At 36.9% G+C, this 27,627-nt stretch overlaps 2 protein-coding genes across 2 annotated transcripts; both read left to right on the plus strand.

Annotated features, from left to right (window-relative positions):
* Positions 1 to 2,361: 2,361 nt before the first annotated feature.
* Positions 2,362 to 5,391, plus strand: LOC148855178 (F-box protein SKIP28-like). Its single transcript, XM_088981943.1, has 2 exons — positions 2,362 to 2,872; positions 4,677 to 5,391. The coding sequence occupies exons 1-2, from the start codon at positions 2,570 to 2,572 to the stop codon at positions 5,310 to 5,312; spliced, it is 939 nt and encodes a 312-aa protein (XP_088838069.1). The 5' UTR covers positions 2,362 to 2,569; the 3' UTR covers positions 5,313 to 5,391.
* A 3,119-nt stretch (positions 5,392 to 8,510) lies between these two features.
* On the plus strand, positions 8,511 to 10,346 carry LOC148855179 (SGNH hydrolase-type esterase superfamily protein). Its single transcript, XM_088982695.1, has 6 exons — positions 8,511 to 8,775; positions 8,871 to 8,998; positions 9,079 to 9,205; positions 9,312 to 9,424; positions 9,598 to 9,847; positions 9,920 to 10,346. Exons 1-6 carry the CDS (start codon positions 8,544 to 8,546, stop codon positions 10,204 to 10,206), a joined length of 1,137 nt encoding a protein of 378 aa, XP_088838821.1. The 5' UTR covers positions 8,511 to 8,543; the 3' UTR covers positions 10,207 to 10,346.
* Positions 10,347 to 27,627: the final 17,281 nt, after the last annotated feature.

Genomic DNA, 27,627 nt, shown 5'->3' on the forward strand with positions numbered 1-27,627 from the left:
ATAAAGGATTCAAAGCTGACTTTAACATCACATAACTACATAAGATCCCCCCAGGAGATTAGCTTCATTCTGTTTATGGACTCCTGGGGTTGTGCTTTGATTAGGCTGATTTCTGTTTATTCTTTATTTTTTCCTTTTGTCATTAATTACTTAAAAAAAAAAAAAAAAAACTAAGATTTCACTTCTATTAATTTCTTCAAGGCTCGATATTTGTGAATTTTGAACCATGAAAAGAAAGAATCCCAGTAAAACATATATCAATTTTTCGTAGGCAAAATCCTGGGATCTAGTGACTGAAGAACCATAGTTGAGTCTGAGACCCACCAAGTAAACCTGTCACGTTGCACTCTCATAGCTTCTGGGTCAACCAATGAACATCTCCCCTTTTAACACAAGCTTCAGCAAACCAGTACTGCTGTTCTCAAAGGGTTAAAGATTTTTTTGGAAATTTTTGCAAAGATCAGATGGTTGAGATTGAACTGATCCAGGGGTGATTTCTGGTGTATGCAATGTGTGTTAAAGTCTAAACAAACAGTTGTTAGATTAGTTAAAGCCAAATTGTTAAATCCATTACTTTCTTGGAGATTAGTCCTGTAATACACAAAAGGTTGAAAAAAAAATTGCCACAGTTCAGTTGAGAAGTAATCTTGCTTATTGACGATAATAACTTGCACTTGAAACCAAGAATGAACAAAACATCTTTCAACTGAATCTCAGGTGTTATGTTTACAGAGCCATGAGATTTGGTGATTAATTTTGTGTCATCGGGTAAATGAATTGCCCTTCTAATCATTCTGGATTGGATTTGATAAAAAATGTCGATAGCGGGACTAATGTGATCCGAGGCACCGCTGTCTAGCATGCAATATTCGGCGTTCAAGATTGAATAGGGATCCAAAGACTTATCAGCAGAATTGGAGGTTGGGGTTGCATGCTTACTCGCACCTAGGAAGGTGATGAGTTGCTGGTATTGTTCAAGAGATAGTCCAGGAACAGGGGAAGTGCCACTACAAGCCCCAGGAGCAAGAACAGAGGATGCCTAATTTACAGAGTGTTTGGTGTTCTAGTCGTTATTTGCTCTATTTGCCTGTGATTTGCCTTTCTCCCATCCTGGAGGGTACCCGACCAGTTCATAACATTGACCTTTGTTGTGACCCTATTTCTTGCAATGGTCACAGCGAATCTTGAACCGTTCTTTTTGTCTTGTGGATGGGTTCTTTGAACCAGAAGAAAAGAAAGCAGCAGCTTCGGAGGTTGGAGGGCAGGAAGTAGAGAACAATTGATGGTTCTCTTCTTGGGCAATCAATGCATAGACTTTGTTGACTGGTGGTAATGGCTCCATGCTCAGAATATTTGGTCGTACAATATTAAAACGATCTCCAAGGCCCATCAAGAACTGATAAACCTTTTCTTTTTCCTTTTCTGTGATGAGATCCTTTGCCCCATAGCTGGTGTAGATTGAGATTGGGGTATAAACAAAGAGTTCATCCCAAATCCCTTTCATCTTGGTGTAATATGATGCGACTAAGAAGTTTTCTTGGTGCAGAACAGCCAATTCGCGTTTTAGATGAAAATTCTGTGGAACATTCCCTTGAGAATATCTCTACTCCAGGTCCAGCCAGATTTCTTGTGCCGTTTCAATATAGGCAACACTTTGGTGTAGTTCTCGTGCCAGAGCATTAAACAACCACAAGACATGACTACCATGCAGTTGCATTTTGACCAACCTCTCAATTCTATCGGTTTGGTGACATCCGGCTTACTTATTGTTCTATCCATGAATCCGATCTTATTTTTGGCAATAAGAACATTGATCATTGCATGTCTCCAGGTCAGATAATTTTTTCCATTCAGAAAGAATGATACCAGTACTACACCTAGGTTATGAAGGAAATATGATGATGACGGATCTATAAAAGAATTGATGTCGCCGCATAACTCAAATCTATATTCATTTTGGCAAAACTAAGGAAGACAACGAAGATAGAGAAGATCGTAGGTTAACTACGAACAAGAGAGAGGAGGACAGAAAGACGATTGATGATCAAGAAATGGGAAACCATGATTTTATGACCCGGTGCTCTACACCATGATACCATGTGAAAAATGAGGTTCGAAATGAGGAAGTATGCATATGTATATTGATTTGAGACAAAAGGAGATATATATAGATAAAATACAGGTTGCGATAAGATGGGGTTCTGCGATGAGGTGACGTCCCTCCATTTGCGATGAGGTTTATAAAGCAGTTAAACAATTTTAACTATTTTAACTAATCTAATAACTTGACTTTTACTGCTTTAACAATTTGACAGCTGTTTAAATAAACTATAGCTGTCTGTTTGTTTAAACTTTAACAATGTGTCAGTTCACGCGATGAGTGATAGAGGCCCCAGGCAGTAACGTGTCCTTTTTCTGGAACATTTTTTCGTTTCATCCAGCAGAAAACCATCAAATAAGGTCTCTGTAATTCTCAACACGTCCAGGTGTCCAAGCTTCCTCCCCACGTAAACTCGGGTATATCTCTACAATTCCCTGCAAAATTTCAATCTTTGAGATTTCAGAAGAAATGATAGAATCAGGCCAACCCCATGAAGCCTTGTTCTTGGTCCTTCCTTACCTTCATTTGTTTGAGCTTCTTGTGATCAAGAAGGTGTGTAGATCAATAAGAGATGTAATTAACGGCGATGTGTTGCTGTGGCTGGATATTGTCGTTGAACCGCCTTTGAGTTTGCGGGTTTCTGATAATATCTTGGTGATGATTACGTCCAACGCACATGGTAGGTTAAGAACTCTGGCTCTGATAAATTGTGTGAGGATAACAGATGAAGCGCTTCAGAGGGTCATAGAGAACAACCCCCGTATAAATAAGGTATGTGATTACAAACTGAGAGCACCGTTTTGTTATTGATTCAGGCTAAACTACTCGGGTAGATTTCTTTTAAGCATAATAGCTCTGTGAATTCAGTAATCTGTTGGAGTTTGGAATGGATAAGATAGATTGATTGATCTTCCTCCGTCTACTTGTCGCAGAAACTTACATTAAAATATTGAGTAGAAAAATTCAAATGAATATAGCAGTTGATTGGTGTATCCTGAACCAGGTCTGGGCTGACCAGATGGAATGATTGAGTTTCCAACCAACCAGCTCAGATTGGCGTTATTGATTTTTTGACCTAGATTTTAAGCCTTTTAACAGCCAAAGCCTAGCCCCTGATGTGAACAGCAAGCCACAGGAAAAGATATTGAATTGAACAAGTATGATACTATGTCCAGTAATCGTGTATGTTTTATATTTCTTATGAACAAGTATGCTTTCCTCTTAACCAAGAGGTATGACAATATCTGGTGTTGAAGTTGTCGATCATTTATAGCACTTTAATTTCTTATTAAGTGCTTGGAGAGCTTCAGGAATGAAATGTTCTGTTTTAGTTTTTCACTTCATTTGAGGCCACTAGTTATCCTCTAAAGCAGATTCATTTGGAAATGTTGATGAAGATTAAATTTAAAGCCTTCTTGGATCTCAAAGGACATTCTAGTGTAAGTCAACATTTATTCTTATAAATTGAAATGAGATCATTTCATGCCATGGCTTCACAAAACACCTTATTGAAATAGAAGCTTATCACTGTTATGAGATTAGGTTGCTTCAGTGTCAGACTTGAAACAGTGGGTCTTGAGCTAATTATGCAAAAGAAGTTTAGAACCAATACATATTTTCAAAGCAATATGGGGTTCTGGGAGAGGTAGACTTAATGTAAATCTGTACTTCGAAAAAAAACAAACAAAAAAAAAAAAAAAAGACTTGGGCTCAGTTTGGAAGGAGTACAAATACATATATGTACAGTGCAAATGCATAGAAAATAATACAAAATACAAAGTTTTGTACTGTACATATTTGTATTTGTACTCCTTTCAAACTGAGTCTTGGTATAATGAAGTAATCCCATCAAGTATGCTTTGTGCAGGAGCATGTAAAATTGTAAATGTGCCCTTAATTAAGCCAAATGGATATTTCTACCTACTGTTCACCAGAATGGCATGATCATGGAAAACTTTCTTTTGAGTGTAGGAGAATGAAAGACTAGTTCTAAATAAAGAATGTATAGGGAGTGATTTTCACTATTCAGTTTTCACTGAATACTGAAACCAATAATGCAAGTGTTAGCATAGAAAACTCAGAAGGCTAGGTCATCTGCTATTAAAAGAAATCAGCTAAGCCCATTTAGCAAGGCATCAGAACCCATCAAACTAGCTATCAGAGCCTACAAGAACAAGTCAACCCCAGAAAATCATAGAAGTTAGACACAGAGGGCAAGGAGCAGGAGAGAATTTTGGCTCCTATTAAATTGTAAGTGCAATCACTTTTTCGCGGTGAATGTTAAAACCACCTCATCCAACATTGAAAAATTTTCACAAAAATAAGGAGGCTTGGCGTTGTCTTCCATTGTCAAAAGCGAGTGTACCTACAATTTAAAAGGATTGAAAGTTTTTTCAAGGAGCAAGTCCCATCAAGTCATTAAACCAGGTGGACTCGAGAAGTAAAAATATGTAAGGATTTCCTTATGCATAAAGCTGATGATAGGCAAGAAAACAAACACCAATATGACTGGGTCATGTATTGCTGTTTTGGTAAAACAGGGCCTAATAGATTCGATGCTTCTGTATTGGTTCAGATTTACATACCAGGATGCACTAGCTTAACAGCTGATGGCATTGTGAGAGCAGTGAAGAAGCTGACTGAGCATAACCATGACGTGAAGCGCCTGAGGCTGCATGGTGTCTATGGAATAACCAGACAACACATTGAAACTCTCTACTCCTGTCTGAACATAAGCCAATTGCAACAAGAGCAGCAGAAACAGCACTCAACATTCCGCGACTATAGATGCTTCTCACCACTCAGACATGAGAGCACCACTAGTCCAATTGATGTGGAGGTCTGCCCAAGGTGCAAGGATATAAGACTGGTATTTGATTGCCCAAGGGAGAGCTGCAATAGGACTGAGCCACCATCATCTGAATGCAGAGGATGCTTCTTTTGCATTCCAAGGTGTGTGGAGTGCGGTGGATGCATCGACTTGACAGAGATGGGGCACACCATTTGCATAGATTTCTTGTGTTTGGACTGCTGGATTCCGCTTCCAAAATGCAATATGTGTAACAAGGCATATTGCAGTCTCCATGCTGATCAACAACGAAATCCGGGTGATACTGGATTTATATGTGAAGCTTGTTTTACCTTATCAACTGGAGCTATGGCCCGAACTTCTTCAGAATCAGAACATGAAGAAGATATAATCGAGGATTAATGTGCTTACATGTAACAAACACAAACATTTTTATATGTGGTAACAAGCACTCCATACGAAATATGGTGATTGATTGGAATCTTATTGTTTTGATTACTATGATTTTTGTTTGTCTTTGTATCAGAAATCGTAATTGGGTTCAGAAGCATGAAAATATAAGGCCGAGCTTCCATTAGTGCCCGAGTAGGCGTTTGGCACCAGAGCATTTCACAAGCTCCCCACATCACGGGAAAAAAACAAAACAGATACACTAAGGTGATGTTTGGCATCAATGATGATTTTTCCTTACTGATTATCCAAAAAGTGGTGATATCAGTGATTTTCTGAAAAATCATAAAAAAATGTTGTTTGGTATTTTGCTATGTAAGCTGATTTTTGAGAAATTGGAAATCGACTTTGATTCTGTTTGGTAGGGTTGATTGTTTTGTATTATAATTATTATTCAATGCCATGATGGATGCCATGTCATCCTCAAAAAATCAGAATCAGTTAAAAACCAGGAAATCACCAATCCCTGAAAAAGGGCTGATATCAATAATCGATTTTTGGCTGCTTTCCCAGAAATCGGCATAATTGGCCAACCAAACAAGAAAAGAAAAAGCATTGATTCTTTAAATTCTGATGTGGATCTTACTTAGTGCTGATTTGGGAAAATAATCATCAATGCCAAACATTACCTAAATAAATGTGTTTGGCAATTTGTTTTTTTTTTTTTAATTGTGTTGCAATGATCAACTCCATGATAGTTAAAATTGATGATTTTTTAGTAGATGTTTGGCATTGATGCTTCAGAAAATGGTGCTGTTGATGTGTGGGTTAGAAGCACCGTTTTCAAAACGATGTCTCTTTTTTTTTTTTTGAAATTGTTGTTGCCAGGTAGGATGTTCTTAACGTTTTCTGTTTGGTATCAATGCTCCAAAAAACATTTTCAGCACTGGTACTCATTATCCAGTGCCACATCACTGTCACCACACATCCCTATTGGTAACGAGTTGCAGTTCTAAGAAACGTCAAATTTGGCATTACTCCAAGTCATACCTTCCCGATTTTCAAAACATGGCTTGAAGTATCATTTTTTATGGAAAAATGGTTTCAAACAAATGCTTGTTTCTTTGAGCACCGTTTTTTCAACATGGCACTGATGTGGCACTATTTTCTGGAGCAACGTCAACGATGCCAAACAGACAGACGCTGAATTGCCTTGGTGATCCCACTAAAGTGATGTGGCATGATCTTTTTTGAGACATCATACAGTTATCATTATAAGTATATTATAATAATAAGTCAAAACATTTGGTGTTTTCCAGAAAAACAGGTAAAAGAGACACTTGGTAGGTGTTTGGTACCGTGGCGGTTTCTAGTGAGGTGTTTTCAGGAGGAAACAGCAGTGTAACATCTCACTACAAACAGCCACAAAATGGCTTATTTGTGGTTATGAGTTATGCGGATACATAGGAGGAGCCATTATTGCGAGTACTGGCCTCTTCTTCAAAACACCTTTTTGGAGTTACGTGGATTCCAACTTCCAAAGTGTTTCCGTTTCTGCTCGTTTATCACTTAAAATGATCTAACTAAACATGTTTTTTTTTTACCGTTGAAGTATAATCTCGTATGTGATGTCTAAGTAAACTCGAAACGGATGCACAATACCATCAATACCAAATGATACCTTATAAAATGCTACAGTGCCAAATACCTATCAGCTGACCTAAACTGGAGACAGTATGAGGGAAAACGGGCGGTTGGTGAGGCTAATAAAGAATTGCTCACGTTCTGCTGGCTGGCATGGACAATCCAGACTAGACTAGAAAATTGCCATCCGGATCCCTGAAAATACACGGTTGCTGGATCTGTTCGAGAATTCCCACCTCCATATCATACCCTTGCGTTTGATAGCAGTTACTAAAAACCGACTAGGAGGCTGCTCCATTTTTGCCTCCGGGTCATGAGTTAGCGGTTTGGCACCTTGAATCAATCGCACATATCTTGAAAATTTATTTAAAATTTAAAAAAAGAATATCACTTCAATTGGACAATTAGGCTTAAAGTTATAGCCTTCAAAAGTTTTAATATACATATACTGTATAACCTATGACCCGATGACTAAATTTATTTGATCAAGTCAACAGTTTATCAATTTCCTATTTTTAGAAAAAAAAAAAAAAAAAACTGGACCAATTAGTGGAGAGGAGGCCATGAACATTGCTTGGTGGTGCAATGGATGCAAGGAAGCCATGAAGACATACAGAGGCTGTGTTCATCAATTAGTGGAGAGGAAATCTTCGTGATCAAAAGAAATTGGGTGATCACAATCATCCAAATGTATCCGGTTCCTTTTCTTAGATCGGCTTCAGTAAGTGCAAAACTCATTTTCGAACAGCCTTTACAGCACTACATTAGGAATATCTCCATACTTATGTGCATTATTTCATAGGGAGATATTCCCAATGCAAGGCACAGGATTTGCACCACTGATTCCGGTTTCTTCAGATTGGACCCAAAGACAGGCTCAGTTCCTTAACTACATTCTCGGATCAGATTCCAACCACTCATTACTTACCTACCAACAATGGAAAATTGTGATCAAATATTTGTAGAATCCACTTTAGTCAAGAATCAGAACCCATTGTTCAGATTTAATTAATCTTGGCCCGTCTGTGCAGATGCCTGTCTCTGACGCTCCTTGTGCCCCACTCCCGTTGGGTTTGTTGTAACAGCTGAAGCCGTTTATGTTACAGGAAAAGTGGCAGTACCGCACCTGTTTCTCACTTGGCATACCCTCCAAGAAAGGAAAACTTTGTCCACATTTGAAATTCCTGGACAGAATTGTTGGAAATTTGGGATTTGGAATTGAAATTTCAAGCTGAAAAGTAAAGGAGGATATAACTAACAAACGTGGGAAACCAGAGAAAAATATCATTTCTAGCAGAAAAAGGCATCTCTGATGCCTGATTAAACAAAATCTAATTAGTCCAAGAACATAGATTGGTAAACGCTATAAGACACTTAAAAAATGAAGTCTGAAACCATATATTGAGTATAGACCAAAGTGATTGGTTGGCCAACTGCTGGAGACACCATCAAACGCCATTTCTTGCCAAATTTTACTTGAGTGCAAACTTGTGGGTATGGGCATGACTTAAAAGAGTGTTAAGTACTGACTTGAGACTATAAATCCTTGTTACTACTTTCTACTATCAGTCACAAAGGATTGTAACCAAGAGCTGAAACATGGCCTGGCATGGACCAGCATTTTCTATCATGATTGCTATGGCCATGGTAGCCATGGTTTCAGCAGAAGAACCAGTCACATTTGTCTTTGGTGACTCGTTGACAGAGGTGGGAAACAACAATTATCTCCAATCTCTTGCAAAATCGAATTACCCTTGGTATGGGGTTGATTATATTGGAGGGCAGCCAACAGGAAGATTCACAAATGGCAGAACAATTGGCGACATTATCTGTAATCCATTCTGTTTTGCTTGGAACTACTTCAACTGATACATCATCATGCATGTTTATAACTGTTTTGTTCACTCTGGTTGCTTTACTTTGCAGCTGCAAAGCTTGGAATTCCATCACCACCGCCTTATCTGTCCTTGTCTCCAAATGATGATAAAATTCTCAAGGGAGTCAACTATGCTTCTGGTGGAGCTGGCATTCTCAATGATACCGGACTCTATTTTGTAATTCCCATCTTTTTCCCTTTTTTTCATTCCTCTATCAAATTTTCTGACTATATTCTATCTGTTTGTTTGGACTGCAGATTCAGAGACTGTCTTTTGATGACCAGATAAGTTATTTTGAGAAGACAAAGGAAGCAATCAAGGCTAAAATTGGAGAAGAGGCTGCAAACAAGCTATGCAATGAGGCTATCTACTTCATTGGAATAGGTACAATTTACAAATGGAGAACACTAGTTGTCTCACTTGTTTCTACTTTCAAAAGTTTTCTATTTCTGCAACTATCACTATAATGATATTCCACTGTTAATTTCAGGTAGCAATGACTATGTAAACAATTTTCTCCAGCCCTTCTTAGCAGATGGTCAGCAGTACACACACGATGATTTCATGGATCTCTTAATCTCTACCTTGGAGCGACAACTTAGGGTATACTCAGAACTATCAATCTGATCTCTTTTTAGACTCTGGGATCAAAACAATTAGACCCACCTTTGCCTGGCCTGAAATTACGACTTGGTTCTTTTATCAGTGATTCTATTTTATCAAATTCTAAACCAGATCCTCACTAATTGCTTACTTCTTTTGGATTGCTTATGAAGAGGCTATATCAACTTGGAGCTCGACAAATTGTTTTCAATGATATTGGTCCCTTGGGCTGCATTCCTTCCCAGAGGGTGAAGTCCAAAATGGGAGGATGCTTGAAGCGAGTTAACCAGTGGATCCTGCAATACAACTCAAGGGCACAAAGCCTACTTATCTCCCTCAATCGTCGACTGCCTTCTACACGCTTCATCTTTGCAAATTCTTATTTAACTGTTCTGGATATAATCATGAATCCAACTAGCTTTGGTTAGGAGCTTTTCATTTCTTCTTCACAATTCAAGCTCAAAAGCCAGACCCAACATTTATCGGTTCTTGCAGGTTTCAAGTTTTCCAACACATCCTGCTGCAATGTGGATACAACCGTTGGAGGGCTCTGCTTGCCCAACTCAAAACTATGTAGCAGCCGCAAGGAGTATGTGTTTTGGGATGCCTTCCACCCCACAGATGCTGCAAATCAAGTTATTGCTGATCGCCTTTTCTCCACTGTGTTTCACGTCAAACCCCCTGTCCACCATGCACCATCACCCTCTCCATTCAACGATCCCACCTCTCTAAAACACTCCCCTGCACCTAACCTCAAACCTTCTCCCACTTCTAGGCTCTGATTCATATGGAGATCGAAACTAAGAACTGTTTTAGGAGTTGTACAAGTCGATCATTTTGGTATAAATGAATTTGTTGCCATATGGGACCGTATGTTAAACATTAGAGTAATATATAAATTTTAAGATTCAGATTGTGATCAGCTTGTTCTTTTTGGCGGATAGTGACCAGCCTGCTCAATTCACCTAACTGGGTTGACAATTGTAGAAGGAAGGAAATTCAAATTCAAATCTTCAACTTTGATTAAAAAGACTAAAGGCAAAATGCTTATTTAATTCAACCCCATCCCAAGAAATTCCAGAAATCTCAATTGCAACCAAGTTAAAACATGGATAAATTGCATATAACCATAAATAAAAAAAATATATCTTTTTAATTTCAACCCCATCTGAAAACTATCAAAAAATCGCAGTTCAAAGAGAAGTTCAAAAAGGATGAATTGCCAAAAATTGAAAAGAGTGACAGAATGCTTGCTCTCAGTCGAATGGCCAAAGCTTTCCACATTAGAACCTTGAGAGGAACCATCTTCATAGTTCATCAGAAGACTGACTTCGACGCTAGGCGAAGCTTTCCTCTTCTCTTTAAAAGTGGGTTTGATTGAGCGACTGCCCACAAGAGCAAAATCAAAGCAAATCCCGCTTCTAAATAGAAGAGTCACGAAGCAACACCCAGAACCAAAGAAATCCTCCGATCGACATACAAAGATAGGAAACCCTCCCTTGGCTTCTCTTCAGTGTGGTTAAAGCAAAACGATCATCCTCGAGCAGACCCATGTTTTTTTCCCAATCAAAGAGACCAGCAAATGAAAAACAGATCGAAAGAGACAAAGCAAAGAAAGAAACTGTAGAACCTACGAGAAAAAGCGAGAATCCAGTAGGGAAAGGATTTCGCATGTCCAGAAGTACTTTTTTGTAAATTTGATTTCGCACCCTTAACGTAATCCCTCTGCCTTGAGATCCGCAGAGAAACTCATACAAGATGCTTCAATCGATTAAGAACACAACAGAGACAAAAAAAAAACAAAAAAACAAAAAAACAAAAAATTCCTACAGAGATAAGGGTTTCAAGGGGATGGCAACAAAACAAAAATCAAAACTCAAAAAAGAGTTTCGTTGAACCGATGAAGAGTGGCCGACTGGCCGATTTATATAGACAGCATTTGCCATGAAATTAGGGTTTCGACTGAAGTTATATTGGCCTCAAAGTTTCCGTAAAATACGTTAATGCCCCGGTTAGGTCCCCTCCTCCCGGATACACAAAATCAGAGATTCCACTTTATCTGCTTGCGACATATCAAAACGTTGCATAAACTTGTGGATTTCTAATTAGTTGTACTCATTTTTACTAAGCATTAATTTTATGCAACTTTTAATGGGTAATCATGTATTGGGTTGTAATAATTAAGGGCCTGTTTGGTTTTCAGAATAAGGGTTTGAACTCGGAGTTAGAATCAAATTGTTTGGTCGGATAGAATTCAAATCCAATTCTCATTCTTAGTACAATAGCATCTCCCCATTCGAGGGGATTATTAAGTGTACATATGTTTTGCATGTGATAATTTTAGATGATGATAATGACAATAATATTATATTCAAATTTTTCTATAAATTTTATATGTTGTTTATTTTTATTTTTGTTTTTTTATTAGTAATTGGATGTAGATTACAAAATCCAAATCTGATTATATAAACACTTCAATCAGATATGTGATAATCAAATCGAGTTGTCAAGTTTCAAGTATCATTGAAAATACTACCTACTTGGTTACACTTTTCCTTTTGTAATGTTTTATCTCTCTCTCTCTCTCTCTCTCTCTCTCTCTCTCTCTCTTTGTTCATTTATCAAAAAAAATTGTAAGATTTAAATGTAGAGAATTGAATAAGGTGAAAAATAATAATTCAATTTACAATTTAAACCTTACACTTAAATAAGGACTAAATTAAAATATGAGTATTTTAGTCAAAATAAAGTTTCACAATCTTATTCATATTTTTAATAGTAGTGTAAATATAGAATTATAGATGTGTTCAATTTTTTTATACTTTTTTTTGTATTTTTGTGTGTAAAACTAATTATGATATGTCACATTTACTTTTTGTTTAATATGATAAATATATTATATTATACATGTGCCTAAATGATTTTTTTGCAAAATTTATGTTTTTCTTCATTTTTATATTTTATTAATTTTATTATTTATGACATTAAAGGTTAACACATTTAACCAAAAAGTTGAACTATTTATAATTAATTTTATATTTCATTTTTGGCCAATTCTCAATTATGTATTTCATTTTCATTGTCAATAAAAATAATTCTTGTTTATTACATTTAGTTTTTAAAATTGATTAATAAAAATATCATAAATGTGTATAATTTTTTTCTATATTTATTTTTATTACTTAAATATAACTTCATAGGTTGATCAATTTGATTCAAATGGTTAAATTTCTTAACCACCACTTGGATAAAGAATGGTTTTGTTTTTGAGTCAGTTTTAAAATATATGGCTTTATATTATTAAAAGTATTGACATAGATCTAATTAGTAACCATTGAAGATGAAATAAATGAAGTTAAAATTAATAAATTAAGTTACATTTTCAACCCTTACAATTAAAGATGGACTAAATACATAAATATGAGCATTTTATTAGCCATTAAAACTATAATAAAATAACTTTTATACTATTTCTCAAACAAAAAAATAGAGGACTGTTTTAGTTCAAAAAGCGTTTCACATTGCATCTACACACACACACACACACACACACACACACACACACATATATATATATATATATATATATATATAAACCATCACAATTTTTATTATGAAGAATTTCTTAATCCATTTTTTGAAGCTTTGCTTCCCAAATCCTTGTTATAGAACTACAAATTTCATACCATTTGGACCATAAATTATTATATATTACTATCAAAATATTGAACACCATTAATAAACTAACAGAATGCCACACTTCCTTATCAAATACTAGTACGCAATTTTAAAATTATTTACCCATTGAAATTAGTTCATTTAATGCCTACACTTCTGGTGGAACAAAACATTAATTAAAAAAACATTAAAAAATATCATATCATGTCTTGTGTTTATTTTTATCAACTTTGTTTAATATTTGGACAATACAATAAATAATGTTAATATATTTTTCTGAATATCTGTTATAAACTTAAAATAATTTCACCTAAAATCAATGATGTGTTTATCAAATGGGTTTAAGAAAATTTTTAATTAGATCCAAACAAGCCCAATCAAAATTCAAAAAAAAAAGAAAAACACTTGCTGGAAGTGGGATTAGAAATCCCAAGGAGAACAATTAAGCCCATATCAAACAACATAGCATTCTTTAAGGCCTTTAGTTTAATCCACCCATTGTTACATGATGGTCACCAATGGAAAACAAATTTAGGGAGTGTTTGGTAGCATGTTCATCTAGTTGATGGACCATTTTGGTCTTATCCGCAAGATGAAAACATTGTTCAATTAGCTATGGATGGTCCCGGTCCACAATATCTCATGGACATTGGTCGTCCATACCCTATTTTCTCGTCCTTTTATATTTTGCAATCTCATCCATGAGATGAATATATTGTTTATCACAATATCTCATGAACCAAGACAATCCACACCCCATTTTATCATCCTCTGGTATTTCTTATGGATGGCAACCCTCCATGGTTCTTCATATTCCAAATAACAATCTAGTGCATTGCTTGTTGCCCTATTTTTTTTACCATTGTAACAAGTAGCAAGCTCCTTCTCACCATTCTACTCCACCAGACAAGGGAACTCCACTAGTCTCTATTGCTCTCTCCACCAAACCATCATTATGCTGTTTTTCTTTGTCGATCCCAAACAAATTTAGTGAGATTCTATCTTCTTTATTCTCTCCATCCAAAGCATGTATGAAGCATGTTTTTTATTTTACAGTAGGTCCATCCCATCTTTATCGTTGTTCTCCACCACTAGTCAAGGGAGAATATTGCATGTGAACTACCATTGCATTGCCCCCATTTACCTCTTTCTCAATCAGGCATAGTTTAATTATTAACAGTTTCCCCAACACTTGGGTACACAATTTTTTGGTGCTTTCCATGATTATTTGCTAGTGTCTTCCATGGTTAACATTATATTAGGGGGGGGGTGTTTCATGACAGAGTATTGACTTAAAATGGCGTTATCTCCATGAATAATCAATGTTAAATGTATGAAATGGTAGTAAACATCCTAATCAATCTCCATTGAGTACCTATAAGACAAGGTGAAAATATAATATAAATTTATTGATAAAAATGTTAACCTATCTCTTATAAATGGTGCAAAAAAGAATATAAATTCAATGATAAAAACCCTACCTTATCTCCTATAAAATGGTGGAAGGAATATAAACCCAATCATAAAAAAACTTACCTATCCCCACTGAGTAGCCAACCTCCTTAAGAAAAATAGCATAAAAGACATGGAGAAAAAAGAATATGACATTGGAGATAAAAATAATATTCTATCTCATATGAGATCATGAAAAAAATGAATATAATTTCATTGATAAAAAACCTGACCCTTCTCCATTGTAGCCAACCTTCATAGGAGAAAAATAGTGTAGAAGACATCAAGAAAACCAGTTACCATGAAAAGATCCATATTGAGAGTAGATGAAATGAATTATACACAATAAGAAGCCAATGCATAGCTTTAACCCCAATCATCATCATCATCATTCAAGCCATAACCCTGACTATATGGGATCGGCTATGACTGTTATGCCAAAAGAATATGCTTTTTTGCAGGCTTTGTTGGGTGAAACATATATGTTTATATTTTGGTTAATACTTCTTTTCTTCTATTTTATTTTTGTCATAAGTTAATGTTCATTAGAGTGTGTCATATTTGTTTCACTTGGATGTTATGTTGGATAATGCACTATATACCATGGTTTTGAAATATCGCAAATTTTCAGCAATGTCACCCAACATCAATCAACTTGAAACTTACTGACATAAAGTTGGGGGATGAACATAAAAAATACAATATTTTGGTCAACATTTCCTATATATCGAAAATGTCAATCAAATTGGTCCAAGCACCAAAAAAAATTTTTTTCCTAATATATCGAAAAACATATTGACCAAGTGCAAAAATCTTATTTCGTGTCCAAATAGAGAAAAAGAGATACATTTGATACCTGGCCAGGCTATAGAGAAGCATACAAACAACCATACAAGCATAAATAAGGGGAAAGGAGAACACGAACAAGGGTTTTTTATTTCCATACCTAGAATTGGCAGTTGTAAAGTCTAAAACAACAAAATTTACCATCATTCAATACCAATGTTTTAAAAAAGCGACTCAAAACTAGAACCATTCTGGCCACCGGTTTTTGAGTTGACAGTTCGACCATCTACTTCGAACAAACAACCTGTTCTAGCAAAAATAATAATTAAAATAAAAAATGGTCAAAATCCATTGAATGGGTCGAACGAGTCAGTGGTTCAATCACCCGGGTCAATGGGTCATTAATTGATTCAACGATTTTTGGCCAGGGACCGACTTTAGGGTAAAACAAAAACGGTTGCCTAGATAGTTCCCGGGCCAAATGGTATGACCGTCCGGGTCAACAACGATTCGAAAACGTTGTTCAAGACTTCTTGGAGCAATAATCAAAAGCCAAACTTTGTGGTTTGAATCATTAGCTGAAGACTTAGGGGATATTTGGTTCGTTGGCGTTTATTGAAAAAAAGCTACCACATCAGCGCCACATAGGTGTTGGCGTTTATTGTAGATGAAACAAAATGAAACAATTGTTTTGTTTCACCATTTATCAAATAAATGGTAGAAAACTGAAATGCTTTGATTTTTGTGTATAGGGCATTTGGGGAAACGTCAAATTCTTGTTTCCCCCAACACCCAAACGTTTCTTGAAACCTAATGCTGATGTGGCACACTTTAATAGGTATTAATTTGAGGTGAAGAGTAAAAAACATTTAAAGTGAAGTTCAACCAAACAACAAAAAGATGAAACATTTACAGCAAAAAACGTTTAAAGTGAAGAAGTATAAATAAATATTTAAAGTGAAAAAGTGCAAATAAATGCCCTCTCAATAAATGCCCATAGAACCAAACACATACTTACTTAGAGGTTGGAGCAATGATTGAAAAAGTTAGTCTTTTGAACTTATCTTCAACGTATCATCATCTCAGCTCAACCATTCAAGTGCTTAGGTAAGCATCGACAACAAAGCCCTTTCCAAAATTTTTAAGAAAAAAGAAAAAGGAAAAATATTCAAGGAGAAGGAACATCTCTTTGTTGGACCTTGAAGCTTGCTATTCCTGAATCTGAATTGGATCTTCAACCTTCAAGAGTTCCACAATGGAGCTTTCTTCAAACTCTCACTCTCCTTTCATCCAATGATGAAAAATAACCATGAGATGTTTATGTTAAATTACTAAGTTTTAAGTTAGCATATGTTTTTCTATTATATGTGATGATCTATCAAAAGCCATAGACCATTACAACAAATAACTCTTAAAATACAATCTTTCTAATATATAAAATATACTAAAATAGATGAAGATCCACGGTAATATTGTAGACCTTATTCATTAAAAATGCCAAATCAAATATTAATATATTAATATATATCATTAATAGTATATTATATTAATATAATATATACATATATACATATATTGAAAATATTAGTATATATTATTTTAATATAAAATACATCCTTTACAATTAGGTACAATACAAAAACCTCCCCCGAAGTTTCTGACAATCGTAAAAACCTCCCCTATAGTTTCATTTTACAAAAAGCCTCCCCTCTATTTTTGAGAAAATTAACAAATACCTCCCTTCCATCAATGACCAAGACAGAAAACGTTAAAGAGATGACAAAATACCTAATTTACCCTTTCTTGAACACTATTCATCTTCTTCCTCACGATGCAAAATGGCAAAATGGCAGTGACCTTCCCTCTTCTTTAATTTCCCTCAGATTCTCTCTCTCTCCCCAACAATGGTGATTATTTCATGGCGGTGTTGCACTTTGATTTGCAGTCTGATTTGCTTGGTAGTGACCTTCTCGTGGCTGACAGGGTAGTCTGATTTTCACAGGTGTCACGGTCTGACACAAGCTTAGCATTGCCTATGCTTGGCGGGCTTACGTTAAGGGACACCGTCATCATTTTTGTCTGTAAAATTTTTGGGAGAATTGATGTCATCTTCAGGCAAACCTCCAAAATCTTAATGTACACTTTGAGGAGGGGTGGTCGACCTCCTTGGGTGCCTAACCTTGGCACTCCTAGACCAACATCCCTTGCAGGGTGGCCCTGGTTAATGGCTAACATGGCTACCAGGGTTCCTCACGGGTGCCACATGCTCATGGGGACAGTGCATGGACCGACACTGCGTCACCGATACTAAAGGGAGGCTTGGCATGCGGGCCTGGCCTAATCATGACCCTTCACCACGCCAGCCCCTTGCCCAAACTGAATGAGCTATCTTGTTGCCCATAGCGCACGGGTGTGTTCTGGCCCAGTGATTGCCTCTCATTATTGGCACACAAGTGCCTAACATCTCGGCATACAGAAAACCCTTCACATCGGCGCCAAGTCGCCTCTCATCATGGCCATCCCCCTTTAGCACGTAAGTGGTGCCTCCCATGGATCGGCAAGAGCCAACAGAGTGCCCCGGCCATGTGCCTTGAGGTCATGATCTAGTGCTACTGACCTTGGTGGAGACATCTCATCAGGAAACTCCTAGCCTCGCATCATACATAAGCCTTGCCCTAGCCTGCCTTAGCCTGGACGCCTCACGGGTTTCTTCAACTGCATAATTACCCCCGTGACAGTTGGTATCAGAGCAGATGGACACTGAGCCAGTTGAAGCAGTAATCTCGACAAGCAGCACATTGTGGGGTGCGGTCCCTAGACACTTTCACTTGGGTTCAAGCAAGCAATGCACAACAAACCTGGTAAGAGGCCATTCATCGTGTTCCCATTCCAATGACCCCAAAACAATGCCTTGCTGGGGCAAACGCATTGGTCATTGTGCTCATGCGGGGGCAGACGCATGGGGTTTGAGTGGGGGAGTGCCATGCTTCCTTATGGACAACAGTTGATGTTCATTTTAGTGAGTTGTGGGTGATGCACCTACATCTTGGTTTCATGACGGATGAGCCATTGTTTCGTAGCTTTGTCTGAGGCACTACCGAGGCGGGGATAGCAGTCCGAAATTGGTTTTTGTCGACAGTTAGTCAAGGAATATCACCGAAGTGATAGTTTTGCATCAAATGGGTCCTCGGTTGAAGCCACAATATTGGAACGATAGGAATGTGGGTACACTGGCCGTTGGAGCATGGTGGCCCAACACAGGCAATGCATCGGAGGACATGCTTAGTTCAACACATAGGTAGAACACTTGTAGCAACAACACACATCACAAGGCAAGTGCATGTTCGGCAACATCATGGGTAAAAGTTACCACCACTCGCACACAAAACTCAGTCAGATCTCCTTGAGGCAACAACACATTGGGTTCCCCTCGAAGCGAAGAGGTAGCCCAAACCGGTGAGGTGAAGTGTAGTTTCAAGGGCCAAGAGAGCATAAGCCATGGACTAGGTTTGAATAACCCATACACGGCAAGGCAAAGTCTGCAGGCCAACATGGTGAAAGGATACCCAGGACAAATCGCCAACAGTAGGAGTAGACCTATCTCATCGTGTTCAGTAGCACCACCGAAAAGCTACCAAGAAGACGGTCGAGCCTTGAGGTAAAGATGATACATGGGGCAGACCTCCGCGAAGCATCACACACAATTTCTTCGAGTGCCCTTATTTCACACAGTTCAACGGCATAGCCATTGCATGGTTTGAGTAACCTCAACACTGGAGGTGAAGTCTAGGCAGGCCGACATGGTGAAATGGTTCCGTCCCCATTAATGGACAGCAACATAGGCGAGACCCGGGCTGGCCAGGGGAGCCTAGGAACTAGCAAACAAGTGGATGGCGTGGGACATAGATGCCCATTCAAAGAAGGACCATTGTCGAGGACGACAATGGATCAAGTGGGGGAGCTTGTCCCGGTCTAACACAAGCTTAGCCTTGCCTACGCTTGGTGGGCTTACGTTAAGGGACACCATCGTTATTTTTGCCTATAAGATTTTTGGGAGAACTGATGTCATCTTCAGGTAGACCTCCAAAAGCTTAACATACTCTTTGAGGAGGGGTGGTCGACCTCCTTGGGTGCCTAACCTTGGCACTCCTGGACCAACATCCCTTGCGGGGCGGCCCTGGTTAATGGCTAGCATGGCTACCAGGATTCCTCATGGGCGCACACATGCTCATGGAGACAGTGCATGGACCGGCACTCTGCCACCAACACCCAAGGGAGGCTTGGCATGTGGGCTTGGCCTAAGCATGACCCTTCACCACGCCAACCCCTTGCCCAAGCTGAATGAGCTATATCGTTGCCCATAGCGCATGGGTGTGCTTCGGCCCAGTGGTTGCCTCTCATTATTGGCACACAGGTGCCTAGCATCTCGACATACAGGAGACCCTTCACATCGGTGCCAAGTCACCTCCCATGAACCAACAAGAGCCAGTGGAGTGCCCGGCCATGTGCCTTGAGGTCATGATCTAGTGCTATTGACCTTGGTGGAGCCATCTCATCAGGCAACTCCTAGGCTCGCATCATACATAAGACTTGGCCTGGACATCGCACGGGTTCCTTCCGCTATAGAACTACCGCTATGACACAAGGGCACTGTGGTGGTTGACAAGGGTGATTATTTCATGGCGGTGACCTTCCCTCATCTTCGTCTTGTGAGCATTTCGATATCAAAATCGATAGTAGAAGCACGCCCTTCTTGTGTCCGATTTGCTTGCACAAGATGATGAAGACCTTCTCTAGGTTGCAATCAAGAAATTGTCGTCTTGGAAAAGAATAAACTTCGCAATCTTGAAGAACGCTTCTTCGGATACTAATGGGGGAAAAGAAAATCCAGAGACTATTGATGTCAGGAAATTCGATTGTTTCAGTCGTGAGCTCGTCATCAAGAATGCTTTCGCGATGGATGAGCAAGATAATTATAACCTCTTGTCCATAGTTAAAGAATGTCTTGAAAGGTATTGTCATCTAGAGAGAACATCTTTGTTAATTTTCTCATGAATCTCATACTCAATCATCTCTACTGATAGTGGAGATAGTCCGAGAAGATGATATGGGACTATCACTGCGCCCAAATCCTCCACTGTTCAGAGTGCCATTGTCTCCCTCTTTGATATGTTTCTCATGGGGAATCTCTACATCCGACGGGAGTTGTTTCACCGTCACAATGGCGTTCGCTTTCCTAGTTTTCTTCTTTCCGCACAAAAGAAACAAAATGAGAAGAATCAATAGGAATGCAAACATCGACCCAATTGCAATTCTTGCAATAACTCCTCTAGACAACTTCTTCTTCTTCTTCCTACCATTGTCATTGTTGTTGGCAGCACCATTGATTTATGTGTTTTTCGATGACATTGGTTCACCGAAACAAGGGCTAAGCGGTGAACCACACAACAAAGTTCTTAGAAAGGAACTAGTTGTAAACTTTTAGAGTTCTTTGGAATTGAACCATTCAATTGATTGAACGAAACATTGAATTGTACAAGATTCGTAAGGTTCAACTCATATTGGGGTTTCTGGAGTATAGGAGTGTAACGGGGTTTCTTGAGATCGGACCAGGCCTCGTGAAATCAATGTGATTACAAGACCCTGGTTTGCCATTAATTATCAACAAACACTGGTTCAAGGATGAACACCGACCACAGGACGTTGTCACATATTGGTGGGTTGCACCATCTTTCGTGATGGGGAGGAACAGAGTGGCTGGTGTGGAAGCCTCAAATTAATAGAGAAAAGAAGAAGAATGGGAGAGCAAGAGGAGACACAAAGATGCCATTGATGAAGATTGAAGAATGAGAGAGAGGGGAATGATGAATAGTGTTTTTCTTCTGTGTTAGTGGGGAGAGAGAGAGAGAGAATCAGAGGGAAGGTTGGAGGGGAGAGTGAACCACCATTCTGTCGTTTGCATAGTGAGGAAGAAGATGAATAGTGTTTGAAAAAGGGTAAAATAGGTAATTTGAAAAAAAATATCATCTCTTTAGCGTTTTCCGTCTTGGTCATTGACAGAAGGGAGGTATTTGTTGATTTTGTCAAAAATAGAGGGGAGGTTTTTGTTAAAATGAAACTACAGGGGAGGTTTTTGTATAACATTTTTAATAAAATAATTATAAAAAAATAAATACAAAAGATTGAATTAATTACTTCTTACAATATAAAATAGGCATAATATAAAATATTAAATGGTTAATATTTTTAATATATTTATATGTCTGATAAAGTATTAAGATATGGTACAGGTGTAAAGTTATATATCTCTTATGAGATTATGAGCAAAAAAAGAGTAAAATAAAGTGCATATACAATCTCTTAAGCTAAGTTGGCCCAAATATAAGTAATAATTATGCATGATAGTTAGATATGTCCTATAAAATTGTTTATTATCAATTTTATGATTTATTGCAATGAAAATATAATATTTCATACATATATAAGTGCATTGAAAGATAAAAAGATGCACCACAAATTTAAAAGCTAATGGCATGTGTTATTAATAATGTAGGACCTAAAAATGTGGTATAGAATATAACATACAATGAAAGTAATTATTTAAAGGCATGCAAAAGAATAATAGATAAGTATAACATATTATAGACTCCATGTGTTACACATTGCATTAACTTAATGATAGAAGATATTGGAAAGAGAAAATTAACAAATACCACTATTGATGGTGTAAAAAAAGTAACAAATTTTATCTACAACCATGGTATTTTTCTTTATACGACAAGAGAACAGTATAGAAGGGACATTGTTTAACCAAAGGTGACACGCTTTATTACAAACTTATTTATTGTTGAGAGCATTAAAAAGCATAAGCAACGTCTAAAAAACTATTTAATTTTGAATAATTTGAAGAATATGGCCTGAGCTTGAAGGTACAAAAATTTAGAAAATAGTTTGTAATAACTCATTTTGAGATTTGATATATATTATGGTTTATATCTTGGAGCCTACGTATAGGGCTTTAAAAATGGTCAATGGTGATACATGACCGACCACGGAATTAGTGTATGAAGCCATAAAAGTAATAAAGAATTCTATTTTAATTGTTGTTCCAAAATCTAATTAGGTATGCTGAAAGGTCAAAGATGAGAGATGGACAAAACAACTTAAACACACTCATCATAAAGTTGATAAATATTATAATCCTATCATTCTATTTATTTATTTTTATGATACTATGATATGGTGAATCCAAAGTATGCATGTTAGCTTATTTTATGAATCCAAAGTATCAATATAAATATGAACATGGGGATCAGGCTAATTTATTGATTTATATGATTAAAACTAAGTTCAAATGGACAAGTTTATTGTATGATAAACGTAATACATGTAAATTGTGATAATTAAATATAAAAACATATATATACTTATCATATTTTTAGGGTAAAAGAATTAAACCTCCCCTGAATTTTGTGATAAATACTTACACCCCCTCTAATCTTTTATTGGACTTAAACCTCCCCCATTAAAACAACTTGCTGTTATATTTGACAAAATACATCAAAAGACACTTTCACCCTTGATAACTCTTTAAATTTTCAAATAAAACCACTAAAAGTACTATAAAATCAAGAAAGAAATGGGATGTAATGGCTTGCCAAACTCTCCCTTCATTGAAGCAAGCTATCTAGGACCTCCTTTAAGTCCTACTTGATTTCCAAAAGGAACATCTTGGACTAGAAGGCATCTCACCTGAAAATAAACAATGTTGTACGTTCTACTTAATTATAAACAATACAAGAGTCTTGATTCTTAAATTTCTAGGTTTCAACACCTACCCATTGGGTTAATGGAGGAAGCTCCCGAGTCATTCAATGAAATGCCATTGGACTTTTAAAATTAAAAGGAAGTAAATCTTTGCAAATTATTTCTAAAAAAACTCATGAGTTATGAAGTGAATTGGCACCGCTTGGGTTATTTTACTTTGTTTTGCAAATATTCTGGGGTTTTTTCTGAAAATTAAAATTAGATAGTACTCATAAAATTGAAAAAACAAAAGATAGCACAAATACCATATGAAACTGTCGGACCACGATTGCGGGTTTCGAATTGGACTTGAACCCCACCGAGATGGGTTTTACAACCAAGTATTACTACTGAAGTCATAGGGAGCTCTAGTAAGAGGATCAGAAGGCATGTTTTGGAATGGATATGGGATTATAATGGGTAAATTGTTGATCCAAATGCTAGAAATGACCCATTTTGATGGTCATTTGTATCGCCTTCCTTGGATTGTAAGGTGGGATGCAATAGGAAATGGAGGATTGATTATTAATTAATAGGGTCTATTCTATATCAAGAGCAACAATGAGAAAGCTCCAGTACAGTTAGTATATTGTCATAGAAAATTTGAAAAATAATGATGGATGTAAATGTCTTTTTATCCTATAAGGGCAAATTTGAGATTTCAAAAAACTTAAATTACATTATGTCAAGTGTAACAAGTATGAATGGAAAGTTAACGGATGGGAGGCTTTTGTGCACTGATGTCAACATACAGAGGAGGTCTAAGTCCATTTTAAAAAATTAGAGGATGTTTTAGTATTTAGGTGAAATATGAAGGGGGGTTTTAGGTTCGTCTGAGGCTATGCGTAGGCCAAGACACAATCCTTGGACCCCAAATCCGGTCACACCATTGTTATCAGAATCACCTCGTTGAACTCCCCCTCTTCCCTCTCCCTCTCGTTCTCTTCCTTGCACCAGTGGGCAAGGACATTAACAAAGAGGATGTCATTGGTGGTGAAGCATTCCTCGGCTATAGAAGGGGAAGGGATGAGGATATGGCAGAAGCCGAACTGGAGGAACGAAATCGGGCCATATCAGTTTGAAATATGAGCTAGAGTTTAGTAGGGTTTTGTATTTGATAACACATCTGCAGGCATCCAAATCAAATTTAAGGCAAGTTTTAGTGGTTTCTTTGCACTGAAATCACACAAATATACATCTTCATCAAATGGGTTTTATATTGAAATTTTGAGGAATTGTAAAGGATAAATTTGACACTCCATTGTTTTCCGTTAGTGTGGGTTCCTTAAGAAAATCCTATATGGAGAAAACTGTATTGCACTACAAATGTGTTGGTAGGATGCTCCTTTGTTATATAGTTTACTTTCATTTATGTGACTTGGGGAAAGATCCACCAATGACTAGGTAATTTGCAAAAGCTATTTGTTATTCACATTTACAATTCTCACATTTTCCTATATATACTCCGATTTTTTCAGTTTCTTTAAGGTTGTGTTTGGTTTGAAGGAAAAAGTGGGGAAAGGAAAGGAAATATAGGGAAATCTTTACAAACCTTGTATGAATTTCCCTTTCTTTTCTTACCTTTTCCCTCAAACCAAACATAGCTTAAAAGCCTATTTGTATAGTTAATTAGATGATTGCACATGATTTTATATAGAGAAGTATTATCTTGTGGATTTTATATTCGTCGTCATTAGGCTTAGATACCTAACACCTTATTTAGGAAAGCGTTATCATTTAAATGATTTTGGAGGACAACAAAGAAGATTTCGACCAAAAAAAGAACTCTTTAATTATAAGCACTCATCCCTCAAGAATGTTATAAAGAAGTGCTTTATGATATTGAAAAACAAGTTTCCTATTTTGCAAAATATTCCATCATTCAATCTATGAATTCAGTGAGTGTCATCACATACGATTGTATTAAAAAAAAAAAAAAAAGGCTATTCATGATAATAAAAAATTGGTAAGGAAAGATAATACGCGAGGGGACGAACAAAGCCAATAAGTGTGATTTTGATGGAACAAATGAATAGGCAAAGATACAAATATCTAATCTTAGAAACAGGATGTGGGGGCAAGACCGATTAATTATGATGCATCAAATTTTTTCCTTTGTTTTTTTTATGAATTAACCATAGCTCATAATTTTATTTAAACTAGTAATTGATTTAGGAATGGATGGACGTATGCATACACTTATATACTCATGCAATAAAGGACCGATGGAACTAGTCATGACAAGAATTAAGGCCAATTATGATCGTTGGTCTCCTGTTGCCCAAAATGGAAGAACCATCCAAATTCATTTTATTAGATAAATGAAATACAAAGGCACGCCTAATTTATTGGGCATTGTGTTACCATGTTGTGCCACAATATAATTGCACCACTCTTCTTATTCGTAATATAGTAGTTTTGCTCTTTTTGTTTAAAATTTGTCTACTTTAATTTCATTTGTTTTCGTGTTTTTATCCATACAATACACTAGTATATAATTTTTTTTCTGCTAGGTTTCATCATAATTAATTTTTCTTTTGATTTTATGTTTTACTGTGTGGTTACTCCTTTTTTTTTCTTTTGGGAAAATTCTCGATTAGTACCCTATACTTTGTGCCTGGTGCCACTTTGGTTCCCGAACTTTAAACGTGACAATTCAATATCCAAACTTTCAAAATGTGTCAATCATTGACTTATCGTTAATCAATCTGTTAATTAACCCATTAAGTGACATTTGAAAAAACACACAAATACCCTTCGAGTATCATCTAATTCTCTTTATCAACCATTCAAACATTGACAAAAAAAATGAATAGTCTCAAATCCTTACCTCTTCTGTTCAAGAAAGTTGGGGTCACCAGAATGCCCACTAAGACGTAATCCCAACTTTCTTGGATAGAAGAGGTAAGGATTTGAGCATGTTCATTTTTATCAACATGTGGATGGTTGATAAAGAAAATTAGACGACACTCAAAGGGCATTTGTGTCTTTTCAAATGACACTTAACGGCTGATTAACGGATTGACACATTTTAAAAGTTCAAGTACTGAATTGCCACGTTTTAAAATTCGAGGACAAGAATAGGCACAATGTACAGGTACTAACCAGGAATTCTCCCTTTTCTTTTTCATGTATTGTATTTTTATTATTTCTTTATTAACAATGTATTTATTTTTGTAAATTTTACAACCTTTTGCATTAAATTTTAGTAATTTTTTATAATGACTTTTCTTTAAATATTGTTATTTTTTTCAATTATACTTACCACTTTTTGTCAATTATTATTTTTTTAAATGCTTTCTCATTTTCTCATAATGATCATTCCTTTTTTCATTAACTTTTAATCAGATTTTAATAATTTTATTCCAAAATAGTATTATGATGACTTTTTTAAAACATTGAAATATTTCCATTATTTTTATTCTTAAATAAATTCATATCTTATATATTTCAATCCTCTAATATTTGTCACATATGACATTTTTTATATCTATTAGTAATTATATAATGGTGTTTTATTTAATCATTATACTCCACACAACACCTACGAAACATCCCTTTGGCTTTTGGGTGAGTGTGGACCATTTCAATACACATATTTTGTCCAAGGTATAGAGCATTTGCAAACTGGTATGGTGTAAATTGTCCATGCCACAATTGTGTGTGGTGTGGTAGAGACCATTCCACACTACCCAACAAATCATGGCCAACTTATCCCTAGTTAAGAGGTGCATTCTTGCCCACTTTAACCTTCAATGCCAACTGGGGACTATTGATGAATCAATTTTTTGTGTTAAGTGCCTTGTCATTTGATCTAAGTTGGGGGCAGATAAGGTGTCGAGTTAATTAGGCCGAGTTGGACAGGTTAGGTGTCGAACTGACTGAGCCGAGCTAGGCAGGTTAGGTGTCGAGCTGACCAGAGTGTCGAGCTACCTATTAGGTGTCGGTCGAGCTGACCAGAGTGTCGAGCTGCCTATCAGGTGACGAGCTGACCAGAGAGTCGAGCTACCCATTAGGGGCCGAGCTGACTAGAGGGTCGAACTGCCTGGTGGTGAACTGGATTGATTGTTGAGCTTCGTAGTTCTTTAAAGACTTGTGAGGAACCAATATCAAAGGACCCGAGGTGGCTAACCCAGCAAGGTCACTCTGATGCTTAAGCCAATACTCTCATAGTAGACCGCAAGCTAAAAATCACAAAGTATGAGAGCTAGAATATGCTTACTTCCCCCCCCCCAATGCCATTGGGGTTGGTGCCTTTATATAGGCATTGTTTGGTGCCTTTATATACTCGACGAAAGGAGTAGATTGCTTCTCTTGGCCTGAAATGACTAATTCAATGAACTCGTAAGCGTCGATTCAATTCCTTAGGCTCTGTGAGCGACTCACAGTCCGCTCTCCTTACCCTTGATTTTGCCCATGCCGAAGAGGCGAATGGGTCTTATGTGAAGTCGAAGTCTTTGCTAGTTTGGCACTTTAGCCCT

Source organism: Nelumbo lutea, chromosome 4 (assembly GCF_056320005.1).
Source record: "Nelumbo lutea isolate HS-2025 chromosome 4, American lotus-T2T, whole genome shotgun sequence".
Taxonomy (NCBI): domain Eukaryota; kingdom Viridiplantae; phylum Streptophyta; class Magnoliopsida; order Proteales; family Nelumbonaceae; genus Nelumbo; species Nelumbo lutea.